General features: G+C 42.9%; 1 protein-coding gene across 1 annotated transcript in view; it reads left to right on the forward strand.

Moving 5' to 3' along the window:
• ankrd50 (ankyrin repeat domain 50) overlaps positions 1–21,062 on the forward strand; it is a 28,528-nt gene extending 7,466 nt beyond the window's left edge. The window contains exons 3-5 of the mRNA XM_084455990.1: positions 1,077–1,309; positions 15,425–18,969; positions 19,387–21,062. Coding sequence (XP_084312116.1) covers positions 1,077–1,309; positions 15,425–18,966 — 3,775 coding nt within the window. The 3' untranslated portion in view covers positions 18,967–18,969; positions 19,387–21,062. The remainder of the gene's footprint in view (positions 1–1,076; positions 1,310–15,424; positions 18,970–19,386) is intronic.
• The last annotated feature ends 3,067 nt before the right edge of the window (positions 21,063–24,129 follow it).

Below are 24,129 nucleotides of genomic sequence, written 5' to 3' on the forward strand. Positions count from 1 at the left end.
ACCAGACCATAGCTGTTGCGTTCATTTCAACCCCCCTCTTTCCTGCAGGATGGTCTTTTGTCAATAGTCTTTGGCTTTTGATGAGAACGCGTTCCGAAAGCAACTGATTTGTATGGGAAGAATGGCTCTTTGTTTTGTCCACTTGCTGTCACTGTGGATTTGATTGTCTCTGCAGTCGACATGGCTGTAGTTTGCAGCGCAGAGCTCCACAGATGGACATTCCTCTTGGCTAGCCTCCCGGCCTGAGCAGCAGCAGCCAGACTCGGTGTGGGCTGTAGTCACCAGAAAGAGTGATTGGCCATGTTTCTCAGAGATGGAGCGATGTAATGACGGAGCAGGTTGATGACTCTGCGTGTTACCGTCCTTCCCCTTTCACTTGACAAATGAAAACTGCTGGAACTGGCGGAGGAGCAGGAGGCAGGCTTGGCTTGAGACTGCTTGCTGAGCACTGATTTCCAATTGTAGTCTGACTGCAAGTGGCATTTTAAATAGGTCTAATTTGGGATCAGCGGGTGCATACATAACTAAGGGCTGTTGTCGTGGTTATGGGAATTTACAACAGCAAAATGGTGGTCTAGAGACTGGCATCTAACTGGTCGTGGCAGCCATGTAGATAAGTACTGAAGTCTTGCCAGCAAAAACATGAGGGTGGGAGAAAAAAAAAGAAAAGTGAACAAATGCAGTACTCCTTCAATGGCATTAACGCAGCAACACCACACATTAACATTCAAGCAAATGGCTTGCTTTTCCCTTTGGCTTGCTTGTGCTATTTAAAGGTTAACGCGGGTGTTCCAACCCCTCAGTTTTGTGAGTTGAGCCCATTATTGTCAATGGTGCGTAATGATTATATTCAGACATATTCTAATGTGATGGTTTGCTTATTTGATGTTTAATCATACACGTTATGTCTAAATCTTGTTTGAGGAAGGAATGTCATATTATGCAACTTAATAGACTTACTTGCTTACTCGTTGGACTGAGTAGTGGGAAGCAGATGATGTCTTGCCTTAAAATAGTCTATCTATCTCTCTCATGCTATTTTACTCTTTCTCTCTCTTTCTCTCTCAACCTTACAGGTGTGTCCTGCTGCCCCTCCTGAGTGCTAAACCACCACAGCAGGCCCTCTTCCTCCTGGTGGACTCCATTGATGAGGGCTGTCAGCTGGGCGAGGGGGAGCAGCGGTCCTCCCCGGGAACACCCAGGACCATCGCAGAGCTCCTGGCTAGCCACCATGAGTTCCTCCCTCCCTGGCTCCTCCTCATCTGCTCAGCTCGGCGCCAGAACAAGGCCATCACCAAACTCTTCACAGGTAAATATCTGCCCTTTGTGCGAAAAGACCTGGGCATCGTTTGTTTTGGTGTTTATACTCTACATCCAGTGTCACATTTTGTATCATGGTTGTCCACGTGACATCTCATGTCATGTCATGTCTCAATACAGAGTATTTTTAATTGTATGGAAACTGAGATATGCACTCTTGGAATGTCTGTTTAGTAACAAGTGGAAATGAGCTCTTTCTTTGATAGAGAGCTAATGGGCACAAACAAACCTATATTGAGGATTTGGCATCATATTGACTCCAGCTTGCCACTAGTTATGTGCTTGAGGAAAAGCCAGACGTTTTACTGTTCAGATTTACAGTACATAATATGTAAATAGATATGTATATTGTTATCCTGAGTGGTTCTAAGATGTACACCATATGGGTTTTATGAAAAGGAAATGACTCTATTTTAGTATATAGCTATATTTTTACTTTTTGAGGTAATTGACCATTTCCTTTCTATGTCTTTCCTTTCATGATAAATGAGACATTGAAACCTTTTCTGGGGCTCTTAAACAAAGAACCTGTCATGCTGCATTATGAGTTACGTCAGCGAAAATACATGCTAATTCAAGAGACATTTTATCTTGAAAATATTATTTCCTGCCACAGAAAGCCTAGGTTAAATATCATGACACCTGGTGCAAAAAGACCGTTTTTAGTAGTACCCTTCCTCCAAGCTTGTGCTTTTTTGCCATAACCTTCACTTCTCCAAACGCAACACGTGTGGGTTTCACACACACTCCAAAACCTGCTTGAAATATTATGTAACACCCTGCAATTTGGGCAGCCCTGTTTATTCTTTGCTTGATGCAGGAAGTAGTTGACCAAAATGCTGGTTTTCTGCTGAATGGACCTCCAGTCTGTGTAGATTATCATAATTGAACGTCGCCACAGACAGAACTTTCACACGGAAGTTTAAGCAAATACATTTGCTTGATGATTCATATTTAACTACCAAATACTAACCTAGTTGACCCATACATATATTTTAATTCACCTTAAGTTACTCCAAATGTCTCAGTTTAAAAATTCCAATGAATATGAATCCCAAGTAATACCTCAAATTAATCCAAGTAATCCCTCAGGCAGTCAATTTTCATCTGATTTTTGCCCTAAAATACAGGTATCTGCTTGAGGCTTATGATAAGGATATTTCATAAATCTTGACTCCTGAACTATTTTGACTAGAATATACATCTCATTGATATGGTTTAATGTAGCACTTACTGGAATCTCTGAAGATACATTAATGCTCCAGTGTACCTCAAAGTATTGACCTAGCATAAAATGGTAGAAATACCATACCTCAGTCCTCAGTGATATTTAATTCATGTTCCATATCCGATCTGCAGAACTCACTGATGCATTGTTTGTAATAATGAGATGCATATATTTAACTTTTAATTCAGTTGTTCTATTGAACATGGCAGGAACGTATCAGTGTTGTGATTGGCATGGACCACGGATCAGCATGGTTAGATACACAACCCTGGTGATGATATAACTAGTGGTGCGTGCCCCAAATGTTAATCCCAAATCCTAATCAGAAGGTTGCTTCTCGGTGTGATGGTGATTTGATGACTGCAGGTATTCTTTCCTAGTCTTTGTCATAGCCCTGTGGTTTTGCTTGTTTAGATACATTTTTGCTGGAGGCACTGCGGAGCAATCTGATAAACTGCAGGGTATCTCCAGGCTTTTTTGATTGACTCCCCTTGTCTCTCTTCCTTTTAGTTCTCTTTGTGATAAGAGCCAAGCCCATGCTAGAACTGTCACTGGAAATGCCAGAAAAACTGCAAATTGTTTTAACATCAACAGCTGACAGGAAGGACTTTTAATTATTATGCTGAAAAACTTAGCCTAACCCATCATTAGAGCAGAGAGTTATTATTTTCTTAAAACTGTTTGCTTTTCTATAGTGTGCACACCTTTTTTTGTTTACTTTTTTAAATTTTTAAATCCAGCATAACACTGGATGTCCTTCTAAATTTAGTTTTCTCCCCACACACTCCTTGCTCCCTCAAATCCTCCAGTTGTTTATGGCTTGGATCCCTCGGCGTTGCTGCTATCTTAGTTCTTGTTTGGTCTAGTCTCGTGGCTTTTGCAGAACACTAGCAGTCATTCAGTACTGCCCCCTACACATACTCACCATATCCACCTTTAGATACACTAACATAGCATATGGTAACTGCTGGGAATACTCACATTCCTTTAAGGCTTGACCAAAATAGACAAAAAGACTCAAGTATCAAATTGAGGTCAACAGTCCACTAAAAATACCCTCCATATTGTTTACAAGCCCAGTTTGACTTGGCAATGAACTGCCAGAGTTTAGCGTCATGCTCTGTGCAGAAGCAGAAACCACTCCGTTTGGAAAAAACGTCTTTTGTCTTGGCCATAGAAAGTGTGTATATTCCAGCAGTCCTGGCTGTGGGAGGCTTGTGGGTACGTGAATATAGTGTAGAACAAGTTCAGTTTTTCTACCAAGAGGACCAACATGAAGTGGAGATCATTTGTGTAGGCCACTGCCCATCTCAAATGATCCTAGAGACGATCCTTATTGTTTCTCAAACATGTAGAATTTCATGAGTGTTCACATTGGAATGGATGGAACTCAGAGGGCACCGCACCGTTGCCTTGCTTGGAACAATCTCTGCCAAGTTCCAGTGTTGAGGATGAATATGCTTTTACCCGAAGAGCAAACTTGAATTCCTGAGTCCTTGCTCAACTGTTTTTCCTCATGTCTGTCTCCGTGAGAGGAATGTGTGGTGGGAAGTCCGAACACCTCTGAGACCATACAGGAAGAGTGAGCCACTCTGACTATCCAGCAGCCTCACATCCGCTCTGCAAATGCCTCACAAACAAAGAATGTACAGTTTGTGCGGAGGCCTGGAAGAAGAAAAAGTAGAATGGTACTGTATAAAGTGTCCTGAAGGCTGTCCGGTTGAGTTCATTTTCATTTCCCTTCTATTACTGTTCTGTGTAACACTCCAACAAAACTCATTAATGAGATGTACTGCCTCTGTGAAGTCATTCTGCCTTGTAAGTTATTGGAAGAGGCATAAGGTAGAAAATGTGCTGGAAGTCGTTTTATGTCCAGATTGTCTCAGGGCCTATGGTGGATATGTTGCCTCTCCTCCCCCTGGGTTTCCAGTGCTACTGTAGGCCTGTCGCAGGGGAAACCAAGTGGAAACACTTAGGCAGCGATTTTGGTTGTGGGCCGGTTGGAATCTATGCCAAGTTTGCTAGTCCTCTGGCAAAAAGATGGCAGAGAGGCCTGGAAAGACCTTTTAAACAGAGACAGACTCTCGCCCTGACTCTCAGACATTTTAATATCTTAATCTCTCTTAAATTCCTATCACTAATGGAATACCTCACGCACTTCTATACTCTGCATTCGATCATTTAGTGAATGTAGATCCTACTGATGTTCAGACCACGGATTGGTGAACATTGATGATCCTGTCCCACATGGGCATGCTGGCTTTGCTACTGCCTTTATAGGCAGCTGGCTGAAGCACAGATTTTGTGGCTTTTATTCATACACTAATCAAATGAGAACTCCTTAAGAATGTATGATGCACCTCTAGCCCATTTTACATAGCCTTTTTAAGCCAGGAATGTTTTGCCTTTATTGACGTTCTGTATAAAACGTACTGACACGGAATTGGGGGTTGTTACCTCTGCCCCAGCGACAGCGCAGGGCGAGAAGCAATGTTTTCGGTGGCGTCTGTTTTTTTGTTTTTTTTTCCCATAGAACTCGGTGGAGGGGTGTAGCATGGGCCAATTTAGAGCCCATTCAATTTTGGTGTGCGCAGAGCCACGGAAAACCTTCAGGGGCAGAGGTCTGTGCTCTCGAAGCACCATTTCTAGTTTTGTTCTGCCTTCATGCCGGCAAAGGAGGTAGTCACAGAGCCAAATGGACAGCTGGCATGGTATTTTGGTGATTTGCCAAAGAAAAGAGAATTGGGAGAAACAAGTTCAACAACATGCTCTTTTCAACTCTATCAACTAAGGGGAGACCGTTTGACAACTGTAACTTCAAAACGTAGGCAGCACAATGCTAAACATGCATTGTCCAGCCCACACTGTCCTACTTCGTATGCCCCCTTGTTTTTATTGGAGTGTTTCTGCTAGGCCTACAGGCATATGCATTATGACATCATATTATAACTTTAAACCTTATGTAGGCTATCTGGCCAAGTTGCTCTGCATCCCATCAAGCAGCTACAGCAACGAGAGGGTAGGAAATAGACCTTTCCTATTCAGGCAGTAAGTCCCCCCCCCTCCAAGTTACTGTTGCTATGCCCCACAAGTTTTGGAGAAAGTTAATAAAATGTCCACTGAACAGCACATACCTGATGATTCTCCCAAGGATTCCTGACAATATTGCTGTATGTTATTTGCCAAATGCCACTACTTTGTCTTAGAGAGTTCTACTGAAAGGCCTGAACTATTTTACACAAGGATAGATCCATGAGATTTGGATTTCGGACGGAGCAGGTGACACAATACGAGTTGATGCTAGGTGTTGGCGTTCTATGCAGAAGGCACAGACGTCTCCCAAACTCCAGATTGAAATTCCTCAGGACAAAATCGTGGAGCCTACTGTATATGTAAAGCATGGTGGGTAAGTTAGTGGCATCCATTCTTAGAAAATACACTTGTGAGAATGATCTGTTAACTAGTCAATACAGGCTTATTAGCTACTGTACATCAAGCACCTAACGTTACTAAGCACCTAACGTTACTAGCTTCATAGCTTTTTGTGTTCCCGCTGCTGTAAACTAATGTTGAATCTATGAACACAATGTGGGACAAGCTTTGTTTATGGGACATCAGAGGCGTGGTCTTAAGAAATCAGGCAACCTTATTGGTTATTATTCTCTGCGTGATTGACAGGTCGGAAAGGTCTATTCAGTGCAGATGCCAAAAAATAGAGCAGAGGAGGACTGCTCTGAAACCAACAACCATGGATTGTATTCTTGCTATTATTCTATAATTTTTGTTATAAATTAGATCATTGTTTTATTTATTTATTTTTCTGAACAGATTTTTTGAATTACTAGGAATTACTATAATAAGCCAACTTACTATGAACATTTTGGGTTTAAACCAGGCTCGGGCTCATAAATGCAGCCAAGCCTCAAGCCTGTCTACTACAGCTTGTCTTATTTGACAGCTAGCAAACGTTTAAAGTATGTAGTAGTGTAAAAAGTGTGCATACGCACACTCACACGCGCGCACACATGCCAGTGGGCTATATACTGTAGTGTGCCGTTTTGGGCTATGAATAGAAACTGTAATTAACACTTGCATATTTCAGTTTTACTCCCAGGAACGGTGGTTAAAATGCTAAGCAATTTTAGAAGACATTCAGCCAGTACTGATTCTATAGGTGTTTGCTTTTTCCCTTTTTATCTTATATTTATCCACTATCGTATTGGTATTTACTCATTTTTTCAGCTCGGTCTCTCGCAGCACTTAATAAGTGACTACCTTGTCAGAACTTCCCTCTTGGCTGAGCGATGTCGATTATTTACGTCACATTCATGCTTTAAAATCACCTACCAAGTGAAAATACCAACATGCACACTCTCACAATATTGTGGTGCTGGGAGTAAATCCCCTTAAAAGTTTTAAATGAAAAATGACATACTCCCACACACACTTCTTCTCTGCTTTTAATCTGCAGGCAGATTAAAAGCAAAGAAAAAGTGTGTGCGGGAGTATGTCATTTTTCATTTAAAACCACCTACCAACCAGGAAGATGTTGATGGAGAAAGGGTTGTGTGTGTGTTGTTTCCTCCGACCATTACTCTTTGGAGAATCGTTAGCCCACCCCAGCGAGGAGCTGTGCCCTTTCCTCCTTCTCCTCCTCCTCCTCTGTCTTAACTCAAGCTATGAATGGAGCGTTCTCTGCCCAAGGCCAGGTGACAGGTCTGATTTACCACTGCTGATCAGAAATGAAAATAGCTGGCCTGTTTGAAGTGGGCCCTCCCCACTTTCCAGCCCCCTCACCACAGCACTCAGACCGACCCTTGTCCACAGACCAACGGCTTCCAGGGCCCACATAGTGCAGGCCTCCCCCACAAAAGGTCACAGAAACTCTTAAGAGTCTCCAACCTTGGGGTATTTTTCTCTCTTCTTTTTGGGCAAAGGGAGAGACCTGACTTGAGGGATGGGGAGAGATTCTGGCCGGCTGACAACACAAACACAGTCGTAAAGCAGGATGGACTGTTTATTTCTCCAAGGCCAGCAGTGGAATGCTCCCTTAGGAGAGACTAAGATGGTGTTTGGAGCCATAGACATCACTGTCATCACATAGTGTCATTGACAGAAGAGGCTTGAATGTACAAGAGGCAGGAATGACGTAAAAGCATAAATAATGATGACCTCTCACATAATTTAGTACTAGTCATACATGCTCCTCTTAGACTTGTGTTCTTCGGCCCTTGAGATACATGTCAATTCTTGACACCATTCACAGATGCATCCCTATTGGTCACCTAAATGGCACCTGGAGTTTAGTTTGCCTGAAGTCAGCAAGTGGCTCAGTTGAAGTTAAGCTGCTGCAAACCACTCTGTTGTTGTTTACACATGCATACAGTATGTAAAGGTTTGTATGCATGTACACCCGTTTGTCTGTGAGGCTGCGTGTTGAGCTTCTTTGGCGGAGCTGAGGGCAGCTATAATCCCCATGAATACTGTAATTTACCACAGAGTAGTCTGACAGCCAGGGAAATTACAGGCCTACCGTGTCTGTATCTGTAACACCTTAGGTGCCACACCACAGAAATAGCACAGTAGACATGGTGGAAGAAACCCTGGGTCTCTCTTTCTTTCAGGTGATGCCCTTTGGTATGCAACATGCCCCTGCCAATGATCCTAGTTTTATAGAGTGAGACTGGTATTATGTTTGAGTTATGGTATTGAGATGCGTGTCGGTTCTTGTTTTAATTGAAAGATCTTAAATTAAGTCTTAATTTGATTTGATTTGAGGAAAAGAAATGCTCTTGTAATTCATGGCCGTCGTTGGTTTGCCTTGCTGTAAGGTTAAAGTGCTGTAAAGACAGGGTTGTGCTCCACACTGCCTCTTGACTCACATGCCAAAGATAACTTTGCAAGTACCTGATTTTAAAGCGAGCTCTGTGAACATTCCTCGGGCTCAACTTTTAAATCTGTTGTGTGGACAAGCTAACCAAAACGCTTCCAGACTTTCCTGACGCAGCACGCCAGTAGCAGATACTGGTGTGTTTAAAGTGTCTTGATGGCTAATAAAACATGATTGACACCTGGAGACTAGTATATTTGTGTGCACAAGGAAATTATTGTGCAAAATTGGGTCAAATGGAAGTCAACAAAAAGCCCAAAAGAGGCCTAACAAAAACGAAGTGGTATAAATTGGGGAAATGTGAGCATTTTCCTGTAGTCCTTTCCATTAGAGCAGACGAGCTAAATTGATGCCAATGGAAAGGATTAACTGAACAGTGTTGTATGCATGCTGACCTGAGATGGCAGACCACTCATGAATGAATTATTCTGTAAGTAAGTAGCTTAAGTAGCTGTGAGAACCAATGGTTCTCACACTAGTGGCCCATAGGGCAGGAGCCCATCTCCTGATTCCTTAGCATGAGACAGCTGGATGTACAAGTACAACCCCTGGACATGACGCTAGTATGTCGCAGGGACTTATGGTGTGTTCGTTTGTGGTCGGAGGTGGCAAGTCGCAAGTGGCAAAATACCTACCTCCGACCTGTGTGCATTCGAGCTATATACCATTATATCACAGTTACCTAGTTATATCTATATACCATTATATCACAGTTACCTAGTTATATCTATATACCATTATATCACAGTTACCTAGTTATATCTAGTGCATTCGAGCAACTGGGGGCTGAGAAACATATCCGAATTTTCGACGAGGAAGTGCGAGTTCATGCGGTGTTTTATTTAATCATTCCTAGTAGCAAGTCGCAATTTGCCACCTCCCAGTTATAAACGAACGCACCATTAACCCCAATCCAACCCTTGATGCTGAGTGCCAGGCAGGGAGGATTTTTAAAAAATAATCTTTGGTATGACTCAGCCAGAGATCAAACCCCCGACCTCCCAATCTCAGATTGGACACACCACAAAGCCACTGAGCTGGTGAATTATTCTGTAGAGATCCTTTTATTTAATTGGACTGTTTTCACGGTCCCCTTGATGTGTACACTTGATAGTGAACGTATACATTTCAGACACTGGGTTGTTGCTGTTTGTTTTGAAATGTAGTTCTTTGTTATATTCCAGTACCGTAGGTGTAGTATTGAGCTGAACACCCTTGCTGAGTATACTGATCTAACTGAGATACCTTACCTCTACCCTCTGGACTTCCCTTCATTCAAAATAGATCTCAAATACAATGCCTCCTTTCATTCAAAATAGATCTCAAATACAACGCTGTTTCATTGGCTCACCTGGGTCTTGGCTCTGCAGTGTTTCACATAAATCATCTTTGATGGATGTACTGTATTTCTGCCGCCCCTGATGCATTTTTATGCAGGTGGTTTGATGGGATTATTAGATGGTAGACTCCAGCACAAGCCTGCACATTGCTTTGACTTTATCCCTCTGTGTCATTGTTCTGTTTGCTTGCAGTTCATTCAGTTACGACAACAGATCTCCTTTTTGAAATTCACAGGACATGTTTGGGCAAGGCCATTTTATGTTTTTACCGCCAGGATAGCACCCTGCCAATTAATTGTTCAAATGTTTATGTAATCGTTTTCCAGGAAAGTCTGATGCCTCTTCTTCTAGGCAAGAAACGGTGAAGCTCAAGAACAACCTATAATATGGTGGTTAGTTTATTTAAGTCTGTGTACAGTTAGAATAACGTTAATGATAATGGTGAAATACCGACGTACAGTGTTACCCTTATGGCATGTTTCATTGCTTTTACTTGCCACAAATTGAACACGTCAGTTTTCCCCTCTGAATACAAATTCAATGTGCTATGCTCTCTGCATTATATAGTATAATGCAATCATATTGGGAGTATGCAGCAGTATACTCCAAATGAAATGGGAGTCCTGTTAAAAAGAACTATTTATCTACGGGTGGTTAGAGCCAACGCTCATGCACATACTTGTGTTCAAGAGGTTGCCTCTTCATGTTTGGGAGCCCGGACCTCTGCAGCTGTTGGGCAGACGTTTGTCGAGTGGAGGTTTACTGGAGGGCTAAAGAAGAGGATCTTGGGTTTCTGTTTTCTTTATGGATCTTATGACTTAGCATGGTTTCTCGCGAAGAAACGTGATGAATTTGAGACACTGCTGGTCAAGAACCTGTTCAATGGGCCAAGACTGAGGCTGCCACCATCTTTCATTCTAAAAGATGACAGACACGCGCGCGTGCGCACACACACATACACACACACACACACACACACATACACTCTTACTCATTTGTCATCTGAAAGATTAATCTAGAAGGCAAACAGTTCCTCTTTGTGAGTAAGGCTGTCTGTCATGGCTGGTATCCAGTTCTGTAATGAGCAGCAGCTGTACTTGGATCTGCATCCCCTGCCCTGATGAATGTGTCAGTTGTTGGTTGTTTAGCAGTCGTTCTCTGTTCAGACTCCTGCCATCGAACCCTCACAATCCCTCAGCTTCCAGATAGAATTGATTGTGGTCATTTTAGAACAGTCACTATGGCCTGGCCTGCTGCTGACAATACGCAGTGTAAGTGGACACTTCACAAATTGCAGAATGTCAACAAAACTGGAGACACGTCATTTTTGGACACACCTTGAGAGTTCTGTTGTTTGAAAATAAGTGTCAGAGTTATGGCTAACTGACGGTAAGTAAATGTGGAGCAGTTGACAGTCTCCCAGCCAATTTAGATTGTGTTAGCTAATTTCTATCAATACCGATACCGTTAAGTTACAGTATGAACTATTTTTGCTAGTTGTAGAACATCTCCAATTTTGTAGATATTTTGCCATTTGAAACACATCCACTTTCATTGTGTTGTGAGTAAAAAACACTTTTTTCCTCCTCCCCAGCGACTGCGCAGGGCAAGAGGTAATGTTTTCGGTGGTGTGTGTCCGTCGGTATGTCTGTCAGCAGGATTATGCAAAAACTACAGCACCAATTTTCATGAAACTCGTTGGAAGGGTGTAGCATGGGCCACACTAGAACCTATTACATTTTGGAGCGAATCCGAATTAACACGGCCGCCCATTCATCGCCATTCACTTTTTGGACCAGGATTACGCCAAAACTGCCGGACTGCTTTACATGAAACTCAGTGGAGGGGTGTAGCTTGGGCCATTTTCGAACCTATTCAATTTTGGTGTGCACAAAGCCACGGAATGCATTCAGGGCCAGAGGTCTGTGCTCTCTGAGCACCATTTCTAGTTTTGTTTTTCTTTAAGGTTTTACAGTAACAACGGGATTCATGATGGTTTCTGTGATAGTACTTTATTGTGTCACCAGTCATGTGACTGCTTGTTTCATGGGGCACTGCAGAGCTGATGAGAACAATGAGAATGCCATGACTACACAGCTGAGATCCTGACCTTGTGAAGTGGTGTTTGGTGATGACTCAAGTGGAAATTGTAGGTCAGCGTCATCCATTTTCAGTAATTGAATGAAAAGGCCTTTCTGGCATGTTCATACAAGAAGCTCGTATGTGTTCATTTCTTTCTTTTTCTTTCCCTGGGTTCTGGAAATGGTTTTAAAAAGCTTTTTCAGGATTGTGCTCTTTCGAGATGTCTGCAGTCAAATTTGTCTCCCTATTTCTTCCTTTCATTATTGACATTAAATACTTCTACTTATCAAAGATTCACAATTTGTAATTTTTCTCATCTAGTAATGAACAATGTCAAGAGAAGAGACCCTGCTCCATTTTACTGTTCCCTACCATCCGATTTCCTTGATACTCCCTGGCTGGAAACACAGCTGAATCAAACATTAGAGCTGCTTTTCCACTGCACCGGTACCGGGTCAACTTGACTCTCGCTTTTGGTTTTTGTGCGTGGCTGTAAGCCAGCGCACCTAGTATAGCGTTTGTCCGGTTATCACTCCCTCACTTCCTCACTCCCTCCATTACTCCAGACAATGTTGGCCTGCATTTCTATGTTGGCACCACAAGAGGCAGTAGTACCAAAATCAAGAAGGACACCAAAATCAACCCGCCGATCTCCACTGCACAAGTAGAGTAGTGATGAGAGCATTGGACTCCCACCCGGGAGACCGGGGTTCAAGACCCGGTGGGGATGACTTTATATTATCATAAGTGTAACGGCTTTAGCCACTGCCCGCTTCCATTAATGTTATGGAAGTTGCTGCTAGTTGTTGTGAGCTCATGAGCTAACTGGCTAGCCCGCTCTTATTGTACTGGATTAGCATTGGAAGCATTGGAACTGATGTGTCCATCTTAATATATCAGATATTATTTAATGTCATTTCAATTCACAGCTATTTCAGTGGCATGACAAGCTTCTGTTCTACCAGTCCTGAACAGAAACAAGCCAGCCACGCACATAAGCCAGGCTGGACCTGGCCTGGTTTCACTTTGTTTCCCACTGCAGATAGTGGGGGAGTTCAGGTGCCACGCCCCCACGTCAACTTCAATGGGAGCTCCAAAATAAATCGATAGGAAAATTTACATTTTTGCTCATTTGAACATAATACTTAACTAGTTCTGAGCACTATGGACACCAACTAAATATCTGCTATCACTCCAGTTTAGCCCATCCCGGCAACTTATCTGCTAGTCTTGATACCGTTCCTAAGTTCCGTCTGAATTATATCTTGAATGGTTTAGCTATTGTTTGCAAGCTAGTTGTGTGGACAACAGAACACACTTATGTTGGGCAAAGCTGAGCAAAGGCAAAATGATTCGAGAGTGCTGGAGTGGGGCGAGGTTATACTTCAATGTTTGTATCAGGTTAGCTGCACTAATTGTGGGCAATGCTGCAGCTCGTTGCAACTGATGAGTAGGCAAGATAATCCCTGGTGTGTTTTTCAAGTTGAAAGACAAACTATATCTCAAATAAGAGCTAAGACCTGAATTTAATCCCATATGTGGGTTTTTTTAGTTCCTGTGTACAGTCGTCTACAAGTGGCCCAATGGAAAACCCAAAAAGTCAAGTCGAGTTAAGCAGGTACCATGCGGTGGAAAAGCACCATAAGACACCCATTAAAAGACAACATGCTGGACCACAAGCACCGGCACAATTGGTTTAAAATAGATTTGTAGGTCATCTGTCCTGGAGTTTTCCAGTCCACCCTCTCTCTTAATGGCCTCTTCCTCTTCTCAGTCGGAGGGTTTCCTGTCCCAGCTGGAGCTTTCCCAAAATGCCTAGTGGAGAATCACGGCAGGGAGACAGGGGGTCACAGGCCCTGGGAGAGACGGTAGAAATCCTCTCAGTTGGTAAAAACACTCACCACCTCTGCGATGTTGGGGTCATCGGGTTCTCAGTATGTTGTTGTATCTGACGGTACTCATTGGCAGCTGTGATTTTGAAAGTAATGCCCCAGCATTAGGGCACATGGTCTGTTGTTTGTGTGGACTGCAATGATCAGCTTATTTACTGTTTACTACCCCTAAGGGTAGGTTTCTGACAGCCAAAGTTTGCCATTAATTCACTATTTCTCTGAAGCATAACATTGTCTGTGAGTCTAGGGTGTTCCTTGCTACTCTACAGGCGTGGCTTTGTTGTTCTTGTGTGGGATAAGATTTCAGAGTCCTCTTTCTACACAAAACCACTAATAAAGGGAAAGATGCCCCAGGCATTGAGACACAGATTGCGATACATGGTGTGCTCTGAGAAACCATGCCATTGCATAATGTAAGCAACGAAGATTCTTAACATTACCATTACAGGATTTAGTGATGTAGTGCTGGTATTGATTCAAGTAAATTTGTTGTCCATCTCCATCATGATATCAGAGATATCCACCTGGGATGTGTTTGAGATCACTTTTTAATTTCTAAGATGCAAATGTTAAACCCAAAACTGTCAGGAAATGAACCCATTTCAGCAGGAAGCTAAGTTAGCAGCCTGTTTTTAAGCAACCAGGAAATGAGATAAAACAAAGGAATGTAAGAACCTCTTCACAACAGGAGGCTAGTTAGACATTAAGAAATATGTCAATAGCATAGAGGGAGTCTCTTGTCAAGAGATCATGGGAACTCTAAATAAATGTATTAATGTTCTCCCTGTCTTTGGGTTTGTAGCAAGAATAGACCCAAAACAGACTGCTGCAGACAAGCTCCCCAGCCGACCCCACACAAGCACCCCAAATCCAATTAGTACGGGCAATTATTATAGTGCTATTTTCCACCATCTTGGAAAGACATGCCCTTAGAACTTGCTTCACATTAATTAAGATATTTTTTTCTAAATGCCTGTGCTAGGAGCATTTAGTCTGTTAATGAGTTACTGTAAGCACTGAAGTTGTTGTACAGCCCACTGATGGCTATAGGCATGATCATCAGTCTTATTTTAATGTTGTTTCTGTACAGGAACTGCGCCCTACAGTACTGTATCTTGATTCCTCTCTTCTTTGGCTTGTCCTCTGGATAATTAATTCAAAAGCTGATCATTAATATGGATACAACTGTAACAGTGTTACAATCAGTAGGACAATGAAAGGTGTTTTCTTTAACAGTCATGCAAATACTGAACTCTTACTGATGCAGTGCACTGCCAGAGACCAGAGAGGTTATGCGCTCAATTCCTTTGAAAGGTTTTACTTTAACATCATGACTTTACCACTAATTAGTCTGTGCCTTAGTAAATTAAAGGTTGACGTAATATAATTCACCAAAGGTAAAAGATCAATGTTAAAATGGAGTGCCTATATGTCTTCATGTTGAAGGTCAGTGTTTTAGAGTAGCTTTAAACATAGCTACTCCAATTCATTAGGGAGAGTGAAATGCTACCGTTTTGGTTTTACCCTGATATACAGATACATGAGCTTAAAAAATATGGTGAAAAATCAAGGAAATGTGTGGAAATTATTTGGGCCAGGAAATGTAATGATTGTCTTTGATGTTGTATACATTAGACATTCATCTGATCAATAATGCTTTTCTCTCTTGCAGGATTCCGTAAGATCAGCCTAGATGACCTCCGCAAGGCCTACATCGTCAAGGATGTGCAGCAGTACATCCTCCACAGGCTGGACCAAGAAGAGGCCCTGAGGCAGCACCTTACCAAGGAGACCGCAGAGATGCTCAACCAGCTGCACATTAAAAGCAGTGGCTGCTTCCTGTACCTGGAGCGTGTGCTCGACGGTGTGGTGGAGAACTTCATCATGCTACGGGAGATCCGTGACATCCCGGGCACTCTCAACGGCCTCTACCTGTGGCTCTGTCAAAGGCTGTTTGTCAGAAAGCAGTTTGCCAAAGTCCAGCCCATCCTCAATGTGATCCTTACGACCTGCAGGCCTCTCACCGTCAAGGAGCTTTACCACGCTGTCTGGACCAAAAACATGACTCTCACTATGGAGGAGTTTCAGAAGAAGATGGACATCCTCTCTAAGTTGTTGGTGGACGGCCTTGGGAGCACAAAGATCCTCTTTCACTACAGTTTTGCTGAGTGGCTCCTGGATGTTAAGCACTGTACACAGAAGTATTTGTGCAATGCAGCAGAGGGACACAGGATGATGGCGATGAGCTACACTTGCCGGGCGAAGCAGCTCAAACCGGTCGAGGTGCAGGAGTTCGCCCTGCATCTCATCAATTCCAACCTGCAGATTGAGCCTTTCAACCTTGCTCTTTGGATGGTGTGGAATGGTACACCTGCTAAAGACTCGCTGACCACCTCCATCCCAAAAGAGCAAGAGGTGCTTCAGCTCCTGGTCAAAGCTGGAGCTCACGTGAACAATGAGGACGACCACGCATCCTGCATCGTACAGCAGGCCCTTGAGAGAGAGGACTCGATTCGGACTTTGCTTGACAATGGAGCCTCGGTCAACCAGTGTGACTCTAGTGGGAGAACTTTGCTGGCCAATGCTGCATACAGTGGAAATCTGGATGTAGTGACTCTGCTGATTTCTAGAAGGGCAAACATGGAACTAGAAGACAACCACGGACAAACGGCACTTACTCTTGCCGCGAGGCAAGGTCACACCAAGGTGGTGAACTGTCTCATTGGCTGCGAGGCAAACATTAACCACACAGATCACGATGGGTGGACAGCGCTCAGATCAGCAGCCTGGGGTGGTCATTCGGAGGTTGTGTCTGCTCTCCTTTATGCCGGTGCCAAAGTGGATTGTGCCGACGCCGACAGCAGAACTGCCTTGAGGGCTGCAGCCTGGGGAGGTCATGAAGACATCGTCCTGAACCTTCTACAGCATGGGGCAGAGGTTAACAAAGCAGACAACGAAGGACGGACAGCTCTCATTGCAGCAGCATACATGGGGCACCGGGAGATTGTTGAGCACCTCTTAGACCACGGGGCAGAAATCAATCATGAAGACGTGGATGGAAGGACTGCTCTCTCAGTCGCTGCTCTCTGTGTACCAGCCAGTAAAGGCCATGCCTCTGTCGTCAGCCTCCTCATTGACAGAAGTGCAGAGGTTGACCACTGCGACAAAGACTGTATGACTCCTTTACTTGTAGCTGCCTATGAAGGACATGTTGATGTAGTTGATCTGCTACTTGAAGGTGGGGCTGACGTGGATCACACAGACAATAATGGCCGAACGCCACTCCTTGCCGCGGCGTCAATGGGCCATGCATCTGTTGTCAACACTCTGCTTTTCTGGGGTGCGGCAGTGGATAGCATTGACAGTGAAGGAAGGACGGTTCTGAGTATTGCGTCCGCTCAAGGGAATGTAGAGGTGGTCCGTACTCTGCTGGACAGAGGGCTGGATGAAAACCACAGGGATGACTCTGGCTGGACCCCGCTACACATGGCTGCATTCGAGGGCCACCGCCAAGTATGTGATGCCCTTATTGAGCAAGGTGCTCGGTGCATAGAGGTGGACAACGATGGTCGAATACCCCTTATATTGTCAGCACAGGAGGGCCATTACGATTGTGTTCACATTCTTCTGGAAAACAAATCCTGCATCGACCAGAGAGGTTACGATGGGAGGAACTCTCTCAGAGTGGCTGCACTAGAAGGTCATCGGGATATTGTTGAACTGTTGCTGAGTCATGGAGCTGATATTGACCACAAAGATGCAGATGGACGTCCAACGTTATACATATTAGCTCTTGAGAACCAACTAGCCATGGCAGAGTACTTCCTTGAAAATGGAGCCAACGTGGAAGTTAGTGACACAGAGGGAAGGACAGCCCTCCATGTGTCCTGCTGGCAGGGGCATGTAGAAATGGTCAGGATGCTGATTAACTATCATGCTGATGTAAACTCTTGTGACAATGAAAAGAGATCCGCCCTACAGTCAGCAGCTTGGCAAGGCCACACAAAAGTTGTGCAGTTTTTGATCGACAATGGCACTCATGTGGATCATACATGTAATCAAGGGGCAACTGCTCTTGGCATCGCTGCCCAAGAGGGTCACATTGATGTTGTGCAGATGCTTCTAGAGCATGGTGCCGACCCCAATCATGCTGACCAGTTTGGGCGCACAGCCATGCGAGTTGCTGCGAAAGGGGGACATTCAATGATCATCAAACTTCTTGAGAAGTATGGAGCCACAAGTCTCAATGGCTGTAGTCCCTCTCCAGTGCACACCATGGAACAGAAAACTCCTCTGTCTGTAACCGGCAAAATGCAATCCCTCACAATCAAGTCCAACAGCTCTGGTAGTACCGGGGCTGGGGATATGCAGTCATCAGGACGTGGTCTACCGAATGGTCCTGTTCATGCTTTCAGCTCCCCATCGGAATCGCCCGACTCTACCGTGGACAGGCAGAAGTCCTCTCTCTCAAACAATTCCCTCAAGAGTTCCAAGAACTCCTCCTTGAGGACCACCTCATCCACAGCCACTGCACAGACCGTGCCAATAGATAGCTTCCATGGTCTGACCTTCACGGAGCAAATCCAACAACACTCGCTTCCTCGTAGCCGGAGTAGACAGTCCATTGTCTCACCTTCCTCCACCACAAAGTCCATGAGTCACCAACCAGGTTCTCCATCAAACGAATTTGACTGGGCTCAGATTAAACCCGGCCTCAAGTCGACCAAAGGTAGTAAAGCAGGAAATGGCACCTCCAATAGCAAAGGGGGATCTGGAGACAAGAAAAAGCTGAAGAACAGTGGATCGACCCAGGGTCAGGTTTTGGAGTATGAAATGACCCAGTTTGATAAGAGGATTGCACTCAACAAGTCTGTGGCAAACATTTCAGTGAAGGATCCTCATTGTACAATCTTGGTTGGTGGCTCCACACAGCAGGATGGGGGGCAGACCCAAGATCAGTTCTTCATCCAACAGCAGAGCTGTGCAGAGAAGAAGAGGAATGGTATTTTGACCAACCCCAACTACCACCTGCAGGGCAATCAAGTTTTCCTGGGAAGGGTTTCCGTCCCCCGGACTGTGCAAAATAGAGGACACCAGGATGTTCTGGAGAGCTACCCCATAGGGGAGACTGAACTAAGCCTTAAACAAGCCCTGAAACTGCAGATTGAAGGATCAGATCCTGGGTTTAACTACAAAAAGGAGACACCGTTATAGCTGGTAAGAGGTATTTTTCATACTAATCAGATGTGCTTATGCAGATGTTAATATTAATCTAAAGCATGCATAATGTAAACGGGCGTTATTATACTTTTGGCAAATAATTGAAATTACAAGATCTGACAAGCTTCACATATTTTAATTGGGTCACCTGCAGAGGATCAAAGTAGATCATACTTCAATGTGGTAGGGTGGGTTAGGGTTACATGTAAATGTACATACAGTTACATGTTCCCTGCTTTACCTTTTTTTTGTGCTGAGTCCAATAATTGATTCCAGTCAATTGAGTTATCATTAGTAGAACTGCAACCGTCTTTTACATGACGGATGTATTTGAAAGTATGCCTTCATCTGGCCAAGACACGACTACTGTTTTCCAACCAAGCCCTAACCTAAATCATCCTCATCCTGTTTCAGATGTCTTGAATGCCATTCGTCATGCAGACATTGGAGGGAATGTGCCAAAGCAACCATTTTCATCTGCATAAGAAATTTCATTTTTCCACTCTGGAGTGGAACACCTCAGACAACCTAGGGAAGAATGTTGATCGCTGCACAAGGCTTACATGAACTGATACTTCAACGTGCCTACATCTGTTACAGCCTTCTCAGCGTAAACATGCACACTATCATTTTAATTTAATGTATTGATATTTAATATGCAGTGTATGCACTTTTTAAAAAGAAAATGACAGACATGCATTTGTTCAGTCTCCCCCTGCGCTCCTGTGTTTCTTATCAAACTAATAGCTCAAAGGAAATAAACATTGTTTCACATTTTTACATGTTTTTACTTTTCTTTTTTTTCTGTCTGCAATCATACACACCGACAGCAATGTACCACTGGGTACATTGTTACTTTTTATCAGAGGACATCCAGATAACTGGATGGGATAATGTTACTCTAATTGACACTCTGCCTTTCTAGAGACCCAAAATAATCTGTGTTAACCTTGGTCTATGTGCTTTACATATGTTGTGTGTAACATGTTACAAGCTATGGCAATTTACTCAACAAGTATAATCAAGCATATTTATTTTGGAGAAAAGCCACTTTCATTTGTATGCTCTACCATGGTGCTGTGTTCAAAAGTTGCCTGCAGTTATGTTGATGATCCCAATACTATTTGTTTGCTATGTGCTTTGTAGTACTAGATATCCGAGGGAGGAGAAAGAGTTCATTGGAAATGTTAAACCTATGTGATTTAATTTTGTCCCTGTGGGACTTCATTTGTTTTGTTTAACTGTTTTGTATGTGCATTTAAAGTGATATTTAAGTAACTGAGTGTGTACTGTCAATAGAGTTTGGTGCTCAATGCAAAAGTCTCAAGCGAAAGCTATGATTAAAGGCATTTGTTAGCGTTAGAGTTCAATATACTGTAGAACCTGCAATGCAAGAAACAAAATTCAAGCGTTGTTTCCCTTGTTATTGATGTTTGGCTATGTTTTCATATCTGCAGCAAATTTTGGGGCTGAACAAAGAAGGCTTTTCAGTAAACCCACCCTTCAGAACTTAACAGACTAGACATCAATAAAAGTTTGGTTTTAAAGCATTGTTTGAAATGTATACTTGTCAAGCCAAAGTTAAAGCGGAGCAGTTTGCTCTCGGAGTGACTGCGTATCAGTTCATCAAGATCAAACTGTACAATGTAGAGGAAGGGGGAGTGTCTTTGAGATGGTGCTGAGGGATTGGGAACATCTGTTTCTCATGGACTGTGTGGGGCTGTGTTAGCATTTATCTGTCATAATTTTGCTGGCTTTTCATAATGTTAACAGTGAGCAAGGAGGGAAAAACAGCTATTGCATGCAGAAACACAACATGCATTAACCCAAGTCAAAGCTCTCAGATCGTCAGTTTAGCTGAGGTATGCCATGAAGGTTTTATGGAAGGACTTCTTGACACAGTATTCCAAATTATTTTGCAGCCTTGTCAAGCAGTCATCTTTTTGTGTCTTGCCTGTGTTTGTCAGTCATATTATTTTGGAATTGACCTTCATCTAAATTGATTGTAAATAGCTTACCATGTACATTGACCGTTTCATTTAAGAATATTTCCTGTACTATACTAAGCTGAAATTTCTGATGTATATTGAAGTGCTTAATAAACATATTTGCTTTACTGCTGGGAACTGATGCTCTCTGTTCTAAACTCAATACTCACTTTTACAATCTCTTTAGAATGTTACGAGGATGCAAAGTAGCAGTAACTGATCAGCATTTAGTTGTAAACTTGGAAGATAAGCAAATGTCTCCAGCATCAAACCATTTATGGTTCCATTTATAAGTGATATTAATTATTTATTTTTTTAACTGCAACACAAGTGTGCATGAATTAAGGGATAGAGACAGTAATTGTTCATAGCGTACTTAGTTGATAACCCCAGCAGATATCAGGCCTAATAAAGATCTGATTCAGTAGCCTCTAGTGACAGCAAATTAGTTTTGAATCCAGAGGTAGATGTCGGAAAGTGGTCTGATTTTCCCATTATAGGAATAGCATAACCACAGGCAGCAATGTCAGTCTTTCCCCACTGTGCATTTAATGGTCGAGGCCCAAACCAGGACACTGCATGCATCAGAGCACTTGGATCAAACTGGAGTGGAACAGGGGACTGTGCCAAGCTCCATCACAGCTCTGGTTCAGTCAGTTCAGCCCTTCACAAGAGGAAAACAGCTACATTAGCTCCACATACAGGGATGTTGGTCCCCAGAGTTACACATAAGCTTAACTGTTACATTTTCTCTTTCACTTTTTTAAATAAGATTATTATTGAATATGCCAATATAAGCATGCTATTCTGCATGCTATATAAACAGGATCTAAAGCATAGTTCATGTTCCAGGTGGTCAGTTTTTTCAATGTTCAGTGATTTCTGAAGGGTTGTTAACGATCAAACCAGCTGGTGCTGATGTCATCATGTAAAAAAGAGTGTCCATACTTGGAGTGTCTGTCTCTTGGATGCCGCTGCTGCGGCTGCTAGTGACCACATCTGTTTGTCCTCCTCCACCCTTGTTGTGGATACTAACAATCTCCCACACAATACAACCAGAGCAAAATGTTTCCCCCATAGAGCAATGCTATGTACTTTAATACGCCTTTCAATTTAGTTAGCTAGATGGACACATCTGGTATGTTTTGGTCCACATCTGTTCTCATGAGTAACCGTAGTGCTAGAGGAATCGTCCAACAGTGGAATAAACCAAGCTGTGCTGTTCTTTTGTGAAACTAACCCTTTTTGCTCATGAGCTGCATTTGACCGCAAAAGTATGCATTCTGTCAAATCTAGAAAGTTCTTTTTAGAAGTGGTAATTCCTGTTTCAAGGGAATTTCGCTTCCGTATAAGCACAACTGAACAGTCAAGGCTAAACGTATCAACATTGGTGGCAGTTAGTGAAGTAGCAGCCATGCAGGAATCTCACAAAGGGAAACGTGTCCACTCATCCATTTTTAATGACAAAAGTGTTGTGAAGCGTAAAACTTTATCACTCAAATTACATTGTCAGTGGATGAGCCTTTGCTGAGGCTTTTTTTTCATAATAATTAATTGTTGACAAAAATATCTTCCTGCAGTCATGATTATTCACTGTAGGAAAAGGTTATGATTGTTCATGTTGGATGGAGATTTATAGTGTTGCAGATGGAGAGGGGCAAATGGGCTTCAGAGGAGCATTAAATATGCCCTACTGCATATCTCATTACGTTGGTGAGAGGATGTTTCTCTTTATGTGCTCCACCATTTTAAGGTGTGACAGTAATGTTGCCCCTTGTGCCTGGGTTAGGATGTGGGGGCATAAACTGATGCATTTCTGAGGACATGACTGAACAGAGACGAAGCATAAATGTGGTCATCATTATTAATCAAGACACTTCTTTCATGACCTGATGACAAAATAAATTTGTCGTCTTTAAGTTTATCAAAGGAAGGAATGAATAGGCCCTCGTAAACAGAAAGGTATACACAATTTTCAAAGAGTTGCTTGTCAAAGACTTGAAGATTTGCTCCTTGCCCAAACCCCCCAACCCACCACGACCACCTGATTGGTCAAAGGTTGTGTTGGTGTTAGTGTAACAGTGTCATCCCAAACAACTAAACATTCCCTAAAATTCCCCTTCCATTAAGATAGATTATCTTATCCTTTAAGGAAGACTGGTGCTTTAAAATAATGCAGAATATTTTGCTTGGACACACAAAGGATGAGAATCAAACATTACACATGCCTCTGTAGGCTATGTCTTTGTTGCTGAAGTTTGTATAATCCCCATAGACATCCATCAAGGGAGGTGGATGAAAAGCTTTAGAAGACTCTCTTAAGAAATCCTGTTCCCTTTGAAGCTCAACACAGTTCCCTCAATATGCACACAGCTGTTCTACTTTTTCTGTATTCAGACCTGCATCACTCGCCCGATATTCATTCATCATTCATACCTGCCTTTCTCCATAATAGAGAATATGCACTGATGTCACTTTCCCACCAGAAAACGCCCCCTCAGTTTGACTGAGGTTGTGTTCCGTTCCACAGTGAACGTAAACAGTAGTCCCTACTCCCTGTTCAGGGAATGTCGGCTAAGGGAGCTTCCCTCGACAAAATTCCTCCGTTCGGTACACCCGGCAACAGTGCCAACGCAGACATCATTTTTATAACAACACTGGGACTTTTAACTGGATGTATCACTCCGGACCTAAATATCTAGCTAGTTCTCTATCCATGTGTAGCTAAAAACCTGGCTGCATTTTCTAGAGAACCGCAGCATTCCCACAAACACATCGATACATTGCAAATGTTTTATGTTGGCATTCTAGGATGCCCCAATTGCTACAATGTTTCCAAAAGCTTTTTGAACATCACACTTGGCTTGGTTCATTTATCATAAATGAAACAAGATGTAAAATTATTTGCAGGCAAATATCTCTGCAATGGAATTTTATTAATCAACTCATTGAGTGTCACACTGTCTGATCAGTATTTAGAACATACCAGATTTATGTTCAAACCTTGTCTAACCTTTGTACTTAGAGTGGCAGTTGGTTGACTGTTAGTTGACTTGTACCTTGTCTCGGGGCCATTCCAATCTGATACAGATTGAAAGGGACCCTTCTTGAGAAGGTTTGGTATCGATCTTTTGCTTTAATAAACTTTCTTATTTCTTTGAGAACGTTA

Source organism: Borostomias antarcticus (assembly GCF_949987555.1).
Source record: "Borostomias antarcticus genome assembly, chromosome: 22".
In the NCBI taxonomy this organism is placed as follows: Eukaryota; Metazoa; Chordata; class Actinopteri; order Stomiiformes; family Stomiidae; genus Borostomias; species Borostomias antarcticus.